The sequence below is a fragment of the Salvelinus sp. IW2-2015 genome, linkage group LG10 (genome assembly GCF_002910315.2).
Source record: "Salvelinus sp. IW2-2015 linkage group LG10, ASM291031v2, whole genome shotgun sequence".
NCBI lineage: Eukaryota > Metazoa > Chordata > Actinopteri > Salmoniformes > Salmonidae > Salvelinus > Salvelinus sp. IW2-2015.
Genome location: NC_036850.1, coordinates 13,843,028 through 13,863,002, shown reverse-complemented (window position 1 = coordinate 13,863,002; position 19,975 = coordinate 13,843,028). Strand labels below are relative to the sequence as shown.

Sequence of the window (19,975 nt, the reverse complement as noted above, 5' to 3'; positions counted from 1 at the left end):
TATTATTTGGCATGCTCTCAGTCTTGCCGTTTGCAGCTCTGAGGGATTGTTGGGTTGAATGAGGGATTAGGGCCGGGCCAGTTCCTGCTCACTGCATTGCTCTTATAGTATCTCAACAATCACAGAGATAAAATGAGCTCCCTCTCATTGTGTTGGTGTTGATTGATGCCTTCCTGTTCCTGTTCACTGTTGTCGTCTTCACTGTCTCCTTTTGGCATAAAAGGTCTTTGCTATGGCTGAATGTCAAAATGTATTTAATGTCTGCAGTTGAAAATACAATGTTGGAGCGTTGCGGCCTGACCACCTCTGCTGTGAGTGGCTGTCTGGTAGTCGGTGTGGGTGTGTAGGCTTGGGCCTGCTGTGTGGTCCTGTCCTGTCCTCCCCCTCACCACAGGGGAGCCATCACCAGTACATGACTCTATAAGTGTCCACGGCCCCAGTCCCAGGCCACCATGGCATGGCATCGGGCACGTCCTGGCCTCCTCTCCTCTCCTTTCCACACTGTGGACTACTGTGACATCTTTATGCCTGCCCAGAGCCTGAAGGGAACCTGTCTCTTTAAGCCCTGCACTCCTCTCCTGCTTTCTTTCTTCTTCAAGACAGATTATATTTATGGCTGCAGTAAAAGGGCAAAAGCCCTATTTTGTCATTGATCAGGCTCATTTTTTATTTTCCCTCCCAGAGTCACAGTGAGGGGGGACTGACTATCAGTGGGGTTGAGCCAAGGGGCCTGCAGTGTACATTTCACACAGTTGCTGTTTTATCCTGTAAGAGGGATTGGTTTCTGGAGGCCTGGTGTCAGCCTCTGCTTTACGATTTCAAATCATATTAGGTGCAGCCTTTTGAGAGACATTGGGCAGAGAATAGCCCAGAGAAAACGGTTGGGCATACCTTCAAAGGCTTGGTCGTTTAATTATTCATATCCATTTATTTTATGCTTAAACTCTACACCAGATAAGACCATGCATTGTTGTCCCACAAAATATGTTTGCAACCTCCGTAAATCGCTTTGTTCTGGTGCCTTGAAACAGTCCAAATCAATGGCCACCCATACACAAAGAGTATTGTCTAGCGGTGTAATGTCTTTTGAATTAGGAGGCGCTGAGAGACTTGGGCCCGTTCCTGGAAAAGGTAGCTGGCCTCACTGATAGCTCTAGAGACCAGTAATTGATTACAAAGTGTGAAATTAATGAAAGTTAAGCATGGAACTAGTGTGGCCGTCTCCCTGTAGAGGTGTGTCACTGGCCCAGGACTTTTCTTACTTACCTCCCTGCAGCTTGGACTTAAACCACTCAAAAGAGTTTGTTTACTGTCTGTAAATGTGACTGAAATGACTCAACCTGACTCAACATTTAGTACTGCAGTCAGTCTGAGTCATCTGCCTTCATCTGCAGGGACAGTGTCATCACAGCCCTTTAACTCTCGAAACCAAATATTATGCTCCTACATTTGTGATGAAAGCATTGATTAGAACATGGCAGCCATCTTTGACATAGCCAAATGTGACCGGTGTGGAAAGAGGGAAGCTGTGAGGGCTAGGTTCGCCTTCAGGTCACATTAACATCTCCTTCCTGCTGGCTGGTCCTCTTTAGCCATGCCTGTCTTTGTCTCTGACTCCCTCCCCAACCCCACGCCTCTAAACGCCTGCATGACAACCTGCAGCTCATTACAGAGAAACTGTCCACAGGGAAATGACGACTTATACTGCCTGTCATATCTATAATGTATCTGTCTGCCTACTTCCAGCCACTTGCTGTACTGCTGGGGGATGAGCAGCAAAGCTGTAGTCTACTGCTGTAGTGAAGGTTTCTGATGCCGTTGTTAGTGTTACTGTCGTCTCCAATGGCTCTGTTACGTCTGTGGTTATTTGGGGCCTCAACCATGTACTGTAGACGTCCCTCGTTATCAAATAAGATGCAATTCCATTATGTTTGCCTTAAAAACATTACCACGGGCATCAGTAGCAGAAATGGCTTTGAGAGAAATAGCAAGATAAAATTAAAGCGATTCTAGTGAAATGATATTGAAATCCAAAATAAGATAGATAGTTTAATATCTATGGTAACAAAAAATAACAAACCCAAGGCTTAAGGACTAATACAACTTCATTTGAATTTCAAACTGCTGCTCCAGCATGATCCTACATGATCCTACACAGAGAGCATCACAATTTCCTGATAGACTTTCCAGAGCCACCAGTGTATATCTGATCCCTATGCCAACTGAGCTAAATGCTAACCAAGTCAAGTCCTTTGCGCTTTAGCCAAAGGCTGTGCCTTCTGTTAGACTCCTGGCTGGCTGGCTGGATATAGAGATGGGGATGAGATAAATGACTGGTAGTGAATGGAGCACACTAAGAAGGTCAGAGGATTAGAGGCCCCTATAGGGCCCCAGGTTCACACCTGCTAAACTACTTCTGGGTAAAGACTGAGGCCCTCTCTGTTCATTATATCACAGCAGCCCATGGAAGCGCATACAACATTATGGCCACATATACTGAGTATACCAAATATCAGGAACACCTTCCTAATATTGAGTTGCATCCCCCCCTTTAAGGCATGGACTCTACAAGGTGTCGAAAGCTTTCCACAGGGATGCTGTCCCATGTTGATATCCAATGCTTCCCACAGTTGTGTCAAGTTAGCTGAATGTGCTTTGGGTGGTGGTCCATTCTTGATACACATTTTTGTGTAAAAAAAAAGAAGAGCAGTATTGCAGTTCTTCACACAAACCTGGCACCTACTACCATACCTCGTTCAAACGCACTTCAAACGTTTGTCTTGCCCATTCCCCCTCTGAATGGCACTCATACACAATCCATGTCAATTGTTTGAAGGCTAAAAAAGTATTCTTTCACATGTCTCCTCCCCTTCATCTACACTGATTGAAGTGGATTTAACAAGTGACATCAATAAGGGATCATAGCTTTCACCTGTGTTCACCTGGTAAGTGTTTGTCATGGAAAGAGCAGGTGTCCTTAATGTTTTGTACACTCAGTGTAGTCTTGGTGAAGGTCCTGGCTGCAGTGGTGATACACTTCTACCTTCAGGAGACAAATGCATCATTTCATGCGTCTGCAACCATGATATTGCCTGAGACTGAGGCAGTGATAGTTATAGTAGGGCTACGCTATACTAACTTGGACATGGAAACATTTCCTTTTGATTCAAAATACCTGAGGGGTATGGTCAGGGGGGCCACTTTGGTTTTAGAAGTGGGGGGGACATAACCTGGCGGGGTGTCTGGGGGTCCTCCCCCATAATTTTTTGGGTCATCTAAAGCTAATTTCCTGTATTTTTACAAAATCCAATATGCCGTCTCTATTTAGAACAAAAAGTAAGCAAAAATGCCCACAGTCATCAAGCTAGGTAAGATATCATTATTAAATATGTTTAAATGATAAATAAGACTGAACTAGATCAAAGGTAATTCAATAATAAATATTGTATTGCACCTATAACCAATAGACTAGCAAAACTAAGACTTTTGATTGTCTTTATTATTTGTCTTTATTCCTTCCCAGTTCCCACCTTCATTTTTTTTAATTCCCAAGAGAAAGTTTTGTTTTTTTAAATACACATACACATACACCTCAAATATACATTAACAAACAGAAACAGCAAATCCTCCATATAATTAATGTCATGGGCACAATAGTACAATCTAATACACCCCACTTGCAAACAATATAGCTGGGTCACCTCGTCCTGTCTCTAGGGGTCCACCACCCTGCAGTGTCACATTCTAATACACCCCACTAAGCTTTAGGATCTTAGTGAAACATTCATTATTGGTTTTGGTGTGTTACTCCAAGGCCAGAGTGACAACCCACAGGACGGCAGACCCCAGGACTGGCTAAATAGGTATCTCCCCAGACGTGGGCATGTTTTCAATACAGACTCCTTTAGTCAGATTGTATTCCATATAAGGCATCTAGACCTTATGAAAGTTGCCCAGTATACCCTTAATCTTGTAATAAATGAAATGATAGATAACTTGACATTGTGGGAGGATAACCAACCTTCCAATGAATGGCAATACATTTCTTAGCCACTATAAATGTTTCACATTTTACACATGCTCTTGTCCAGAGTGACTTACAGTAGTGAGTGTATACATTTTCATACTTCATTTTTTWTTTTTATACTGGTTCCCCATGGGAATCAAACCCACGACCCTGGTGTTGCAAGCACCARGCTCTACCAACTGAGCTACACAGCTTCGTTACACAGTTTCTTCAGATAACAGCCACCAGTATCAACATTTACAAGCAAACAAAAACAGGGAGAAAGGAGAATCTGTAGACATGCTGAAATAGAAGTACATACTCTTTGCCAGAAGTCAGCCAGCCTTCACAAGACCAAAACATATGCAAATATGTCCCCTTTTGTGTTTTACACTTCAAGCAGAGGAATGTATTTCTGAGTGCATGATATTCAGTTTCACTGGATGGTCTTAAAACTGCAGTAATTTAATTCTGAGATGATATGAACATGACGGGGCATTTTAACATATATGTATCCAGTCATCATCATCATCAATAGCTTCTACCAGGTCTTTCTCACATTTTTGTTTTACATGTTTTGTGTCATCGTGAAAAGCCTCTATCAACTCTTGATACAGTTTGGACATCAACTTTGAAGGTTTGTCAGACTGCCTTAAAATAGCATCTGTCATGTCCAGTGTTTGCTGCGCAGAGATAATAAAGTGCTGTATTTGCAAAAATTCACCTCAGCTCCGTCACAGACTGGTCTTCCCTTGCTGCCTGACCCTGCTGAGCCCCCTGTCACCATCTGGTCCTGCTCAGATGAGGCATGACAAAGAATTTCCATGGTGTACATTTATATATTATATTATTCAAGAATATAATCAATGGTTCAATAATTGAAATGACCATTATTCCCAGATCCCAGACTGTAGCTTTAAGCTGCTGTCCTGTGGCTACTGTAGGTCTACCCATCAACTCAAGATGGAACGTTGTATCATTCACTGATATTGTTAATATACTGCAAAATTCACCTGAGGTACGTAGACTGGTCTTCCCTGGCTGTCTGACCCTGCTGGGACCACTGTCACCATAAGACATGATGAGCAGTGTTGTGTACTGACTGTGCACTAGAGGGCTGCATTCCTGCAGGATGCCAGCGGGACCTGCGGTCCCGACAGAGATCATTTTTCATGCTGTGGGCGGTCAGACAGACGACTTTGGGATGAAAATATTTTTGTTGTCCCACAGATTGCTTTGTATGCGTTAGCCTACCTATTGTATTAAAAGCACATGTTTTTTGCATTATTCTCACACAATTCGCCGCTTCAACATCAGTAGCCTACCTCTCCTAGTTGGGCGTGAGAGATCAAGTGCGGTCTCATTGAAATAGAGTAGGCTGCCTACGTGGGCGGAGAATCACGTGGCAGTCAATTTAAATATGAAATTAATTTAAATATGATTAGACTAGTTTACTACAGTGTCTGTAAATAAATAGGCTATTGATAATGGATAGAAGTGGAGGGCGCTCAACTAACGTGAGTCGAAGTGCAATCAAAAACTTTAATCATCATTGAAAAGGAAAAGGCTCAACGCGCGCATAGGTTAGGCTTCTATGGTGAGCGAGCGGTGCGCCTTTTCATTTTCAATAAGTATTGATTACCCATTTATTTGTCTCTGCCAGCAAATCGTGCTCCTAAAAAGTAGGCTWTATCCTATAGGCCTATGCAAAACATAGGAAGTGTCGCTGTCGTCATTCTTGCTGCTTCAAGTTCTGTAGCCATACCTGCGAGATCAGGTGCGCGTGTGGTCTCAATTAAATAGTGTAGGCTATAGCCTATGCATGGGAGGTAGAAGCACTGGGCAGWTATCTTTCCAAGGAAATGTCCTACCTAAATACTTTACTACATTGCCTAGAAATAGGCCTAGATATTGATCACCCATCTTCCCACTCCTAAAAGGTAGGCTATAAAAATATCTCAAGAGAAAGTGCAAGTCTCTCCTACTCTGCTCTCTACAAACTACATCTATCATATTGGTTGATATAGCCCAGTAATACATATTGCCTAATATAAGGGCCATGTGAGAATCTCTGGTAATTTAAACAATTTCCTAAGTTATGTTTGTCCATTTGATATTGCCTATAGGGAGCAAAATTGCTGGGACCATGGCTGGCATGTGAGCTGTGTCACATATGCCTAAAATAACATTGTGGGACTGTGGTTGGGTTTGGGACCAGTTCTTGCGGGTGGGAGTCAGACAGAAAGCCAGCGGGTGTGGGCGGAGTGCGGTATGAAAAGCTGCGGATGCGGGTGGTAGCGGGATGACAAAATTGGTCCCACCAGACCTCTACTGTGCACCTTGACAGTGAAGACTGTGACGTTACATTGCCATACTGACTAATAAAAACACACATTGCAGTGAAAACATTCAGTATATCAATCTTACATCGTTTGGCTTATGGTTTCATCGTGTGATTCAGGTCTAGTCTGATTCAGGCAAAAATAATAGCTAACGTTAGCCAACTTTTGGCCAGCTCTCTCTAATGGTACATCAACTGGCGAAGCTAGCCAAGTTAATTTACTTCTGTTGAAACAAAGGCTACAAAACATTTCCATACAAACAACTGCTGTTATATAGTAATAATAGCCACCTRATATCGCTATCTGACACATAGCTAGAGGCTAGAGCTAACCTGGCTGTGGTAACTACTAGCTAGCGTAGCTAATTCATTCACCTCAGTTGAGAGGGGATGAAAGATTAGCTGATATTACATGTCAGTTACAATACTAGCTCAGCACTGTGAATAAACACACATTTTTTTCTGTTAAATTAAACAGCAGTTACCTTGCCAGCTAACATCAGCAAACTAAAGAGTAGCCAGTTTCTACTTTGATTGCTTTTACAACTCAGTGAAAGAGCACAACACATACACACTGAACTATGCTCAACTCTCCCGTGCTGGTCCAGCCAGCCAGCCTTCCAGAAGCTTTGCCTTCACGCAGCCTGTTAGCCCACTCTGTGGTGTCCGCGGTCCTAAATCCAGCCGGAGAAAAAGGAAATTTCAGAATGTGGGGGGGACATGACCCCACCGTCCCCAGTGAAAGTTGCGCCCCTGGGTATGGTAATAGTAGATCATCCTTGTATATTTTGTAGTTAATGAAACAGTAAGGAGCTGTGTGGTATTTATATAGCTAATTAAGGATTTGGAGGGCATGTGTTTAAGATGGAACATCGCATAAGACACAGTTAATTTCTATTTAGAGAAGTGAAGAGAGAGAGAGAGAGAGAGAGAGAGAGAGAGAGAGAGAGGGGGATAGAGAGAGAGAACAAAAACACCTCCCGGTGGTTTCAAAGGCCTGGGGCCCTGATTCCCAGAAGCCATACAGTAGCCTAATGATCAGACACTGTGGTAATGGTGCTGAAAAATAGATTTTTTAATAGCAGGAGCACATTATTTAAGATTAGCCCTCACATTGAAAGCCTCAGCAATATGATTGGCTGTTATGGCCCTGCAATACTTTCTTTTATTGGCGTACTTATCACCATGAAGTAATCAATAATTCACCATCATGGTCATAATGTAATGGTCAATGGGATTTTGTGTTGAGCAGATTTCACATTGCCATATTTCCGTATGCTACTACTGTCTGTTCTCGAATTAAAGTATTGGTTCTTGTTCAGTATGACAGAGAAAAAGGCCTCATTAAGGCTTGCACACATCGCACCATATGTTGATCTGGTMTTCGTCTGCCAATCGTTCGGCACGCTGTGTTTTAGAGACCACCCGCTGGTGGACGGCTAACTGACCACATTTTTGCACGATTCTGCACGATGTAAAATCGGCGCGCTCTCGGTTCGCAAATTAGAAGTGCAAACATTATTGGTGTGTCCGGGCCCTTAAATCCTGGGCAGTCTCATGGCATACAGTCTTAAAGTTGAAATGTTGGAGAGTGTTAAAATACATTTAGCTTGACGTTGGTATTCATACTGTGGTCTCTTCTAATGCAGCAGCCAGGAGCATCATGCTCTTTAAGTGAAGGTCGGGTGAAGGAAGAAGTGAGTGTAGTAATGGAATGTATTCCGTTTTTATAATTGTTGAGTTATGAATGTATTATGAAAGTGGATATGAATTTTTGAAAAAATTTTGAAAGAATTGTTTTTTTGTGTTAAATTGGCAATTATGGAGTCTCAGCTAGTCATACATCTGCTTTTTCTCCCAGGGACCTTTTCCTTATGCATATATAGACGGGTTTTGGTAATACTGGACCTACGCTAATCTCTAGGCAATATGTCAGAAACAGTTTTTGAACCAAACGTTTTAGTGCTTTTTCGTTATCCGTTGCTTCATTTTTTTGGTCTTCATACCCCGTAAGAGAAAAATACGATGTATGTCAATCTTCAGTTTATTATATAGTACAATGTTGTCTTATTATTTTTGGCAATGCGGAGCTTCGGATCATTTTTTGTTGCATGCTGATACACTTTGTCTACAGACCGAGTTGGGATGTAGGTGAACTTTAAATGTTGTTAACGTGGAAACTATGTACCTTACAGAAGACCAAGAGCTCTATGTTCTTTTGTCTGCGTAGGTCTATGGAAGTTCATATTTTGCTCAGTATTGCAGCTGGCTGACTGCTGCAGTCACATAGAGCTCATAGAGGTCATATTAATATTAATGATAAACAAACTGAAAGGAATAACACTTTTATTACTTGATCACAAGAAGAGAGGACCAAGGCACTCTTCATAAGAATTAATTAAATCCTGTTATTGTATGGCTGTTCAGTAGAAAGCAAGTTTTTTTAAATAAAATATATTTATTTGTGGAAGATAGCTGCCCCTGTCTGGTGCTGGATCCAGGTTAATTTAACAAAAAAATGTTTATGATCACTGATGCTTGTATCTCTTCTAATATCTGTATTCCGTTAGTGCTGCAGCCCAGGTGACACCTGTTTTCCATGTCACAAAGTCAGTGATTTCAGAGATATATAGGAGAAACTTTCTATCACATTATGGCACCTTTAAAAAAATGTGTTTCATTGATAGCCATACTAATAAAAGGCATTTTTTAATTAATTATAGTGAGAACCAGAGTGCCCTTGGTCTCCTCTTCTTTTATGATTGACGCACAATTACTACCCCTTTTAGAACAAAGCAGCACCTTCTATCTACCAAAATACTATAGTGACCTTAGTAGCGCTTCCCTTCCTCCTCTTTCTACACTTTTTATGAGGATTCAGACGAAGGTCAGACGTGTTAAATGGCGGTTACAAGTGTATCGACTATGTACAGGTGTGAATCGTAACTTTGGTGATTAGAAGATATGATTTATACTAAACTAAAAACTTATAAAGGGCAACAAACGCCACAGATGAGTTTGTGTGTTAATCACATTCTCTAAAAAAACAAAAAAAAGAACAAAAAAATATAAATAATAAATATATTTTCTAATCATAGTGCTTAGTGTGCAGCACAGTAACCACTTCCTGTCACAAGTCTAGTCTGATTTCAGAGAAAAGAGACGAGCATTCTTCATCATGCACTTAGTTCCTGCAGCCAGTAATACTTTGTCACAAAGTCAGCTTTGATTTCATGGGGAGAGAGACACATTCTTCAGCAGAAAAGCTTTATTTATTTTGTATACCGGGCAGAAATTATTAGATCTTATTACTCTTTTGGCCATAGGAGTACTTTATCGCTGAACCTAAGTACAATCATAAAATAGTAAGAAAATAATAAAACAGTGAAGAAAACGCGTCAGACCATAACCAGACAGCGAGTACAGTAACAGCGTCTCTTTGATTTTTGGATTTAGTTAGCTGGTTTCGCCTAACAGACTGTTAAGGAACAAGCATAAGTAGCACATTAACTAGCTAGGCTAGCTTGTGAGTCCTAGCTATTAACACTGTGTCTGCTCATAGGCTGTGGTGAGTAAAGAGGTTTTGGGGGAAGCATTTTTTTCACATTATCAGAATTCACGCATTTTAACTTCTCAGCGAGTCAGCAACCTGATCCGTGCACCCCAACTCCCCATCGAATTAGCACGATATGCATATGCGTCACAAGCTAACTGTGTAGCATCTAAATTCATTAAATCACAAGTCCAAGACCCAGATTGGGAGGAAGATACAGGTCTTGTGATAAGCACCATTTCAGATTTTTAAAAATGTTTTACAGGGAAGACAGAATATGTAAAGTCTAGTTAGCTAACCACGTAGTTGGAGGGACAAACGATATTTTTTACTCAGGCAGATTCGGCTAGGACGCGCCAGTCCGTTCATGCACAACAATTGATAATAATCGTAATTGGGGTCTTACTATGGCTGATTTTTCATCAAATGTTGATCCTTTAGTGTCCTTTGATCGAAAGATGAGTCGTTTGGTTCCGTTCAGGAAAATGTTTCTTTTCCCATGCATTTAGCACAGGTCCTGGCCGAGTGGCACGAATTTCTCAAAGTAATCAATCCGACCAACGGTACAGTACCGAAAAACTCCCCGGAAATTCAATATAATCTGATTAAATATATTGAAAAACTACATTACGATGATATGGTCAATGTATCAAACAAAATTCACAACGGAGATAGTTTGCATACATAGACGCCAGCAAACAGTACACCAACGCAAAAGCTCAAATATCGAGCCTTTGATTCAGTAACCCGGAATGTGTCGGTCCACGCCAAGAATGTTGGGTTCTATTTCACGTCAGTCCAGATAAACGAAGAATTTCTGCCTCTGACGTCATCTGGGTGACTACACAGGAAGGAGAGACGAGGGTTTTGTGTGTCTCTGGTCATAGGGGGCAAACGACCATATATTTAGGACAGAGCTTTGAAGCCAGCATAACACATTCTTGATTTTTATGTTCTATTGGTCATGGAAAGTGTGGGTGTGGGTGATTGACTTCTGTTCATCAGATGAGAACCAAATTGATAACTGAATTTAGAAACTAGAGATTGTCTTCTATTTCGCAATGGTCAATGATTCAATATGTGCACTTAGTAAGAAGACAATTTTCGATAGAGATAAGAGGCGCCTTTATCTGTAGAGCAAATAATGCTAAACGCGAAAATAATTACTAAAGAAGAAAATATTACCGATTTCCTGTAGGTTCTAAAGGTTTTTTAATCTAAGAACTGAAAGCATAGCTAATTACCGGCTAGCTAGCACTTGGGCAGTGCGATAACCATGTGGTGGGTAATTGACTCAAAAGAGAGAAAAGACAATAGTTTGAAACAGTTTTGGAACCAATTAATTTCTTCCATAAATTGATAGAGAAAGCAAGAAGCGAGACAGAGAAAATTTAGTTTAAAAAAAAATCCCCGTTTTCAGTTTGTCACTTAATTAGTCTGCAACATGCGCTAGGTTAGTTTTAGCAACTGTAAACCCCTGCTCAATGACAGAGGATGCTATGTTACTAGCTGGCTATATGACTAGAACTTTCCAATTAAAGTAAACTTTTTTGGTTTTTACCTCATTTACTTGCCTTACCTATGAAGGGGCCAGCCTGGTGTAAATTGCTAAAATTCTTGCTTACTGGATAGTACACATGTAACACTCACTCATATGATTGAAGAGGTTTTACTGACGCTTAGTTCTATTAGCTATGTTGAACTCCCTGAGTTATGTAGCTACCATAATGGTTACAAACAATTAGGTTCCCTGTGATGTAGTCGGTTATTGACATGGTTCTGGTGGGGCAATTTTTGGTTGTTTGCACCTTGTCACATACAACTGATGTGTTGTGCAATGAGTCCACAAAGCGATGAGAAAAGGTGAAGAGAGGAGAGGCATAGATCAAGACAGGAATACAACGTGGCTGCTTTGAAAGTGACCATGTTTGCAGCATATCAGGGTTTGTGTATTCATTCCGGGGCCTGTGCTTTCTGTTTTTGAAAACATTTTCTTAACCGGAAGCAACGGGATAAACTACTGAATTCGTCCAATTTAGATAACTCTTCTCGTTGCAACTGTAGGAATTAATGATTACCCTAGATGGCAAACTAGATTCAGGTAGAGTGGTGGTCAACTCTGTCTTTTCACCTCAAATTTGTTCCTAGGCTAGCAAGCCTCATGATTGGGTTAAATAGAGGGAATGTTTGTATAGCATGTTAGTAGCGTAAACCTATCTCGTTGTTACATGAACCTGGGTGATCGGGAAATACAAAGAAAGTCCATGCCACAATACTGCTGTAACTGAAAGTAGGCCCAATGCACTCAATAAGGAAAGAATCATCCTCCCTCATCTGACGGCTCAGACCGCCTGTCAGTGATAGATTAAATGTAAGGAGAAAATGGAATATGACAAGGTGACTCGAGTATACTGTACTTGCATAAAGATATTCATCGCATCATCTCTCTGATAAACACAGAAAGCCCCATAAACTTTATTTCTTTTCATTGTAAAGGCCTGTTACATTTTGACATTACTAACCCTCTCCATTTGTCTCTCTCTGGGCCATATATTCAGTTGGAAAAAACAGCTTCAAAACACACTCCACCTCCTTCACAAAAACTCTGCTAAAGATGAAGAGATAACCATAACCACTCCAAGGGCTCCTCTCATATGTGTTGAGCAAGGGTTGTTGGTTTGTGGTAATATAACAGGGAACCAGTGTAAGGTTTCTGCACAGGCTTCGTGCACAGCATATATTATAGTCTTGCGAGGCCATACACACAAACGAAACCTGACTTAAAGTGAGTCCAACCTTTGTTTGAATGGTCAAAAAGGTTCCAAACATACGTGGGGAGAACAAGTATTTGATACACTGCCGATTTTGCAGGTATTCCACACTGTACAAAGCATGTAGAGGTCTGTAATTTTTATCATAGTACCACTTCAACTATGAGAGACGGAATCTAAAACAAAAATCCAGAAAAATCACATTGTATGATTTTTAATAATTAATTTGCATTTTATTGCATGACATATTAGTATTTGATACATCAGAAAAGCAGAACTTAGGGTATTTTGTAAGAAACCTTTGTTTGCAATTACAGAGATCATACGTTTCCTGTTAGTTTCTTGAACTCAGTTTTGCACAAGGGTAACTTGACAGGTTACACTCGTGCAAGGCACAGGGAGATTTGGCACCACATCCTGGGCCAATGACAGATTTCTCCAGATCCTTTTCTTTCAACATCCCCTATTTTGTCTAATCTCAGAATGAATCATAATAATTTCATCACAGATCATGACCAGGAATCATACATGTATTTAACTATTCTACTCACAGTACTCGACTCGCGACAACACTGTGCGTCGTGCACGACCACTGTACTGATACTATTATGTATGCGACCCGAGGCTGCGAAGATCAACATTACAATCGGATCGTACATAGAATGACCGACTTTGAGCCAGACACATGGAGATGCTAGCACGCATTCCAAATTAACAATAAAGAGGAATCATTAATTTTATACTTTGTGAATTAAACTAAATGTATTTTCTGTTAGGTGGAGCGAGGTGCATGGGTATCACATCACGAAATTTCCTGAGAGCATAATTGATCACCTTGATAGCACATTGTTGTTAAAACTAGGTAAGAGTAATAAAATGTACTAACTTAAGTATGGTATTTAACCTATTACAAAGGGGTCAAATGCATCTTCTAACCAAATGATTCTTGGAACCAGTTAGAATACATTTTCCTACTTGTTTCATCATTGTATCTGCGCACGCGACTACACGCTTATTTAAATACTGACATTACCCTGCAGTATCTGGGTAATAGGATTTTTCCCGCAACACATATCTGTGGGAAAAAAGACAAGCAAATATATTTGGAGAAATTCGCATGATAAATACATAGAGGGAAAACAGAACGCGCCCAAACTATGTTTAAATATGGTCTACCTTTTATTTGAAGACACTCCATTTCACCACATTCATGATAATGTGGGGAAGCTTTGCTGACTATGATTTGTGCAAACCTGTGCATTGCCAAACTGCCAACTATACCAGAAGATGGGTGCCAATTAAATGAGTCTTTACTCCAGACACTTTTACCATTGAAATGAAATGGGTTTCCACAGTTCCTGTCTGGTCTCATAAGCAGTTCCACCATGTGGATAGACAGCTGGTGTTGGTTCTGCTTAGTTCATCTGGACTAGATTCGAGTATATTGGAAGCAGCGAGGAATAGGAGTGATCGTTTAGTAGGTTCACGCCGCTTGAGCTCATTACCGTGCCTCACACTGGATACTGTATACCTTATCAAAAGTTAAAGGTGACACGTAGATAATTATTATAAGTGACTCAGATAGCATTATCATGCGGAGATGAGTTAACGACCATTTGGATTGATTGGGTAGGAATGTTATGTGAATGTGACTATGAAATGACAGTATCTATAATCTGCTCAGTAAGTCAGGTGGTATTCGGAAGTTAAACTTCAAGTCTTTGACCATGACTAACACACTCTAATTGAGATGGTGTTATGTGATACAATCGAAGATGAGAGATTACTATTGGTGCAGCCTGACCACACGTTATCTTCTCTTCTCTTGCGGTTTATAGTCATTGACTAGAGCATAGAACCACGTTGGATGCGATCCGCTATGGATGTAAGAATTATGTATTGTGGAGTATAGTTTCCATGGCTTGGAATGAGCAGTAGTGAGTAGTAGTAGTTTGTGGGCAATAAAGTAGTCAGAGGTCGTAGTGGTAAAATTGGATTATTGATACCAACCGCGTTGGATAACCTCGTTTGGTATGTTTAAAGCATGAATGGCAGGGATCAAAAGAGACTAGGGAGGTAGCCCTCATGCTGAATCAACCTCGAACACACAATCATTTAACCTGCCTTGGAAACAAGCAACAGAGACAAGTTGATTAAATTATGAGAATAGTTGTCCCGCGAATGCACCGTGGCTAGTGGTATACTGTGCAAATAATCAGACACACCGTAGGGATGATTGCTACGTTAGCAGGGGAATGGGAGGAAGGTGGCAGATGTGGTGGAATAAGTAGGAGAAGAAGGCATTGTGATAAGGTGGAAATTGTGGTAGATCAGAACAAAGAGGGAGGGAAACAGGTGGTGAGATTGCGACGGCCGTCGCTGAGGTGGTGCTGGAAAATGAAATTGGAGGGCAAGAGGAGATTGAATATAACGGAAAAAGAAGCAGATGTTTTCAAAATACCTAGGAGTAAAAGGAAGAACGTAAGGGGGGTGAAGGGTCTAGTTCTAAGAGAAAGGTAGAGAGTGATAAATCAGTTGAAGATGAACAGTGGTAGAGATGGTGGAGTTTTCTTCTGGGGAGGATAGCGAGAGTGAGTCTTCTGACGCGTCACAACAATGTAGCGAGACAAATGGGATAGAAGGGAGATATGGAATTGAGAAGATACGTCAATTTCTGAAGTTGACAAAAGGAAGAAATATATGCAGGATTACAATGTAACTGATTTTTCCCTGAAAGTGAATTGTTTATTGAATCAGCAAAGTTTCTGATGTCAAAAATTACAGGAGGAGGGTTGAAAAGCCCTGAAATTGCTAGACTCAAGAAAGTGGTCACGAGAGTGATAAGTGATGTAAATTCGAAAGAAAATGAAAGAGTTCAGTTGCAGTTTTTAACTCTGTAAAGAGATGTGGTGGCTGTATCATCATCTGTATATTTTTTCATCCATGAGCAGTTTTAAGATTTCTTCTTTAAACGTAAATGGGGCAAGAGATGGTAAAAAAAGAGCCATGTGTATGAGTTAATTAGGGAAAGGGAAGTGACATAATTTTTCTACAAGAAACGCATAGTAATTTGGAAAATGAAGTCATGTGGCAACAGGAGTGGGGTGGACAGTGGTGTGTAGTCAAAAAACTCAAAAAAGTGGGGGGGTGGCTATTTTGTTCTCAAAAGGGTTTTTGCCTTTGTCTTATGAGATTGAGGAGATAGTTGAGGGGAGGTTATTAAAAGTCAGAGCAAAGTATGAAAAACATCACTATGTGTCTGATAAATGTATATGCCCAAGTGGTGACAGTTGAGAGGGTAGTTTTTTTTAGAGACATTATCAAATACCATTGAGAAATGTAAATAAAGAGGATTATTTATTTATTGCTGGGGATTTCAACTGCACAGTCAGCGATTTTAGATAGAATCACCAAGACCTCATATAGCCTCAAGGATTTTTTTTAAAACGCCTTATTGTAACACATGAATTGTGTGAATAATTTGGCGGAGTCAACATAGGAGGAACTCAAGGCAGTACACTGGGCGCATGTGAGAGAGAACATCATTTCTATGGCTAGGTTAGATAGGTTTTTATTGTTTTGAGCATCAATTCTCAGGTTTGTAAATCAAGTGTGATAACCCAGTGGGATTTCTGATTCATTGTTTAATAACAGAGGTGGTGTTCATTAATGATGTAAAACCCAAAAGTGCAATACTGGCATTTTAATACAACTTTATTGTAGTGATGCTTTCATTTCAGGAAATGTTTCAGTTTTTGTTGGGGAGAGGTGGAGGTCTCAAAAGGCCAGTTTTTATATCACTTCAACAGTGGTGGGATAATAGGGAAAATCCCAGATTCAACAATTCTGTAATTCAATACAACGAGGAATGTCAACCGAAGGATATCACCAGATCAATGAAAGCCTTAGAAGGTTGAAATAGGGGAACTCATGACGTTGGTTGAGACCAACTAGGAGATCGAGCCATACTCAGGCCCTCAAGAGGAGAAAGACTCATTGGCAGACCTGCTGGGTATATCAGGAGCAATCAGGGGCATTGGTGCAAGTATAATAGGTTTCGGGAATATCATGAAATGAGCATGCCTCATCGCAAGTTTTTTCTTTGGTTTATGGAAAAATTGAATGGACAATGAAAATTATTCATTGTCCTCAAATTCAGCCTTGTTGGGACAAGAGCTTCACTACCCGATGGTGAAATTAGAAAGAGGGCAGTAAGAGAGTGGCTTAAGTGCTGAGCTACTACTAAGTGTGAGGTTACAGAAGAGGTAAAACAGGGACCACGAAGTTCTTTGATGGCTCCCAAAGGTGGCTGCAGAAGACTCAAGGTTGAGCTGGAGCAACCATTGCTTTTGGCAGGTAGTTTAGTAGACTTCGCATTAACAGGCATGGAAAAATGGAAGGGCAAATGCCAGGCCATTAGAATGGGCTTCCCGTTGACTTTATTTAAGTCTTTTTTGGGCTATGTTGGGAGAGGATTGGCTAGGTCCGCGGTAGCAGTATGTTAATTGATAGTGTTAACCTGGAGCGGTAACTATACGGCTATTAATGGCTGTCAGCAAGGGCTGTCCTCACCCTATTCCCAAAATAGGGGTGACCGGCGTAGGGAAGGTGAAGAATCTGGATGGCCGTTTGTGGCTTTATTGTGCACGAGTTATAAGGATAGTTGTCAAAAGGCTTGTGCCAGCGAGGCGGTGAGGGAGAGGTGAGTGGGCGGCAAATCATAGCATGACGGGACCAGTCTACTGTGGTTCTGGCAGGCGATAGGGGGATATACATTTTCTCTGATTAAGTGAATTTTTTGGACGGTTGCGTAAATGGCTATTCGGCGTTGGATGCTGTCTCATTATTTCAATTGATCGATAAAAGGCAGTTTACCGAGTTGAACATAAATATTTATGGCACAATCGCTTGAGGCGTTTGGTTCATGCTTCGGGCTTTTAATTGCCATGATAAAGTGATATATGGTTGACAATTGAAAAGTGTATTGAACAGTTACGTGGTTTTGAGTGCTCCTTTTTAAAGTGGTGTATGAGGCTATTTCGGGCAGGGATGTTCTTGTCAGGCGATGTTCGTAGATGGCCATTGCTAGTAGGAGGCCACTACTAAATAGCAATTAGGAAGTCGTCATTGAAGGGGTGTACTCTTAGCTAGAGGAATATTCCTCTATTACGTCTCTCAGCCATGCTGGTGATGATGTAGTTGTGTTAGTGAAAAATCAAGCGAGGTGGATATAGTTTGAACGTATTAATGGTTGAATCGTCTTTAGGGGAATATCTCTGGCAAAGGTAAGATTGGGAAAAGAGTGTGCTTTACAGATTGGGAAATGGGCTGGAGGTTCATGGTTTTTGCTCAGGGGGGCTAGAATGGTGTAAGGGAAGTTAAGTATCTTGGAGTGTACCCTAGGAGATGAGGGGACTATTGGAGAAAGAATTGGAAAGTGGGGTGGTTGAAATGGTGGAAGGGAGATGAAGAGATGGGTTGGTTATTATCTTCGTATGTCATATAGGGGGCGCATCTATTATAGTTAATAATGTGACATTGCTCTGCACTGTGGCATCGGTTGGTCAGTTTAGAACCACCATCTGGCCTTCGGCTAGACAGGCAATATTGGGATTTTCTTTTTGGGATAATATCCATGGGTTCCACAAAGTGTTTTGTATTTATCAAAATGAAGGAGGGGGGACAAAGGTCTTGGTACATCTTGCTAGTAGAGCTGCTGCCTTCCGGTTTCCAGTTTATTCCAAAGGTTGCTTTATGGACCGGAAAATGTGGTGTGGAGAGGGTGGCAGGGTCTTGTATTACAGAGGGTTGGAGATTAGGATTAAGAAGGCTTTTTCTGTTTGATAGTAGACAGATTTCTAGGGATGGAGTACCATCCGTTTTATCAGAGGCCTTTCTCAGAGTGAGCATAATGAAGGGTCCAGACAAATTCAGCGGAGTCAGTGCAATTGGCTGTTGGAGGAACGCTGGTGTATGGGGCAAAGACTGGAATTGTACAAACTGCAAGCTGTTGCGCACATTTCCGTCCAAAGAATTCTGGTTGAAGGGCAAAATAAATCACGCTTAAAACAGTTAATGGCCATGGCTGGCCCGCCTTATGGATGGAAGACGGGTGGGCTGACATTTGGGATGAGGTCGGAAAAGGATTGTCGGACAAAATGTTGGGGGAGCTGCAGGAAAGGCTCTGTCAGCAGAAGAAGTGGGGTATGCTTAGTAACCACAAGAAGACATATACAGATAAGACGTCTATTTCCAAAGACTAGGATAACACCAATATTCAGCAGTCAGAAAGAAAAGGTGTTATGTGAGGATTTTGAGAGGTGGAGGAGGTGAGTTTGGATGAGGGTGAAATGGGAGGACTTTGTAAGGGGGTGTGTCAAGTGTTGACAAAGAAAATTGAAAAATAGAAAAGATCCATGGAGGGTAAAATCTGGGCATTGATGAAAAGTAGCCAGAAATGGAGAGCACTGGTAACAACCACGCGTTACAAAAGGGTACTGGTGATATGCAATGGAGGGTTTAACATGGTATAATTATTGCAGTTAATTGCTTTTATATCTGTTATTAACTCAGATGTTAGAGATGGATGTTCCTTTTTGTAATATAAGAGAAACCTATTTTTCACTGTTTTATGGAGTGTGAAGGATAAAACACTTATTGGAATGCTGGAAAATCTTTTGTTTAAAGCTGTAGGGGAGGTTTTTCAATAACACTGTTTTTTTATTTTGGGTTCAGATATAGTAGCAACAGAAAAAAAATGGCAAAAATGTTAAATTTTTTATTTTGGGACAAGCTAAGATGTCCATTTCTGAGTAGGAAACATAAGATAGAAACGGGATAGGCAGGATGTAGATGTGTTTTTAAAAAGGATTAGTGAAAGCAAGAAATAAAAGGTAAGATTTTGAGTTTTCTCTTCTCAGCTTGTAAAGATCTCATATTGTTTGATGGAAGTGGCATACGAAGGGCGTTTGTTTTTGTGAGGAGGGATTATTTTTTGCTGAGAAATTCGAAGGTTGAATGTAATGTAGTATTTTATTTATTCTCGTTTAAGGAATAACATTTGTTGATTCAATTTCTGAAAATGATTTCAGTGTGGTATTATTTTGTTAACATTTGAGTTAAATTAAAGGTTTTATAAAACTCACTCTCTCTCTCTCTCTCTCTCTGCTCTCTCTCTTCTCTCTCTCTCTCTCTCATACAAATTGAATTTTAAAGTAAATTGACAACTGAGTCTTGTAATCACCTTATTTGGACCTTATGTCCCTGTCAGCTACATTATGTTCAGAAACCATCCATATTATCAA

The 19,975-nt window shown here is 40.8% G+C and overlaps 1 protein-coding gene and 1 long non-coding RNA gene across 2 annotated transcripts in view; one reads left to right on the top strand and one right to left on the bottom strand.

The window, feature by feature from the left end:
- The window catches only part of LOC111969323 (CD276 antigen), a 29,852-nt gene extending 28,685 nt beyond the window's left edge, over window positions 1-1,167 (top strand). Inside the window, 1 exon segment of the mRNA XM_070445288.1 lies at window positions 1,096-1,167. Coding sequence (XP_070301389.1) covers window positions 1,096-1,167 — 72 coding nt within the window.
- Window positions 1-19,975, bottom strand: part of LOC139028317 (uncharacterized) — a 139,682-nt gene that overhangs the window by 46,209 nt on the left and 73,498 nt on the right. The gene's annotated exons all lie outside the window — the stretch shown is intronic.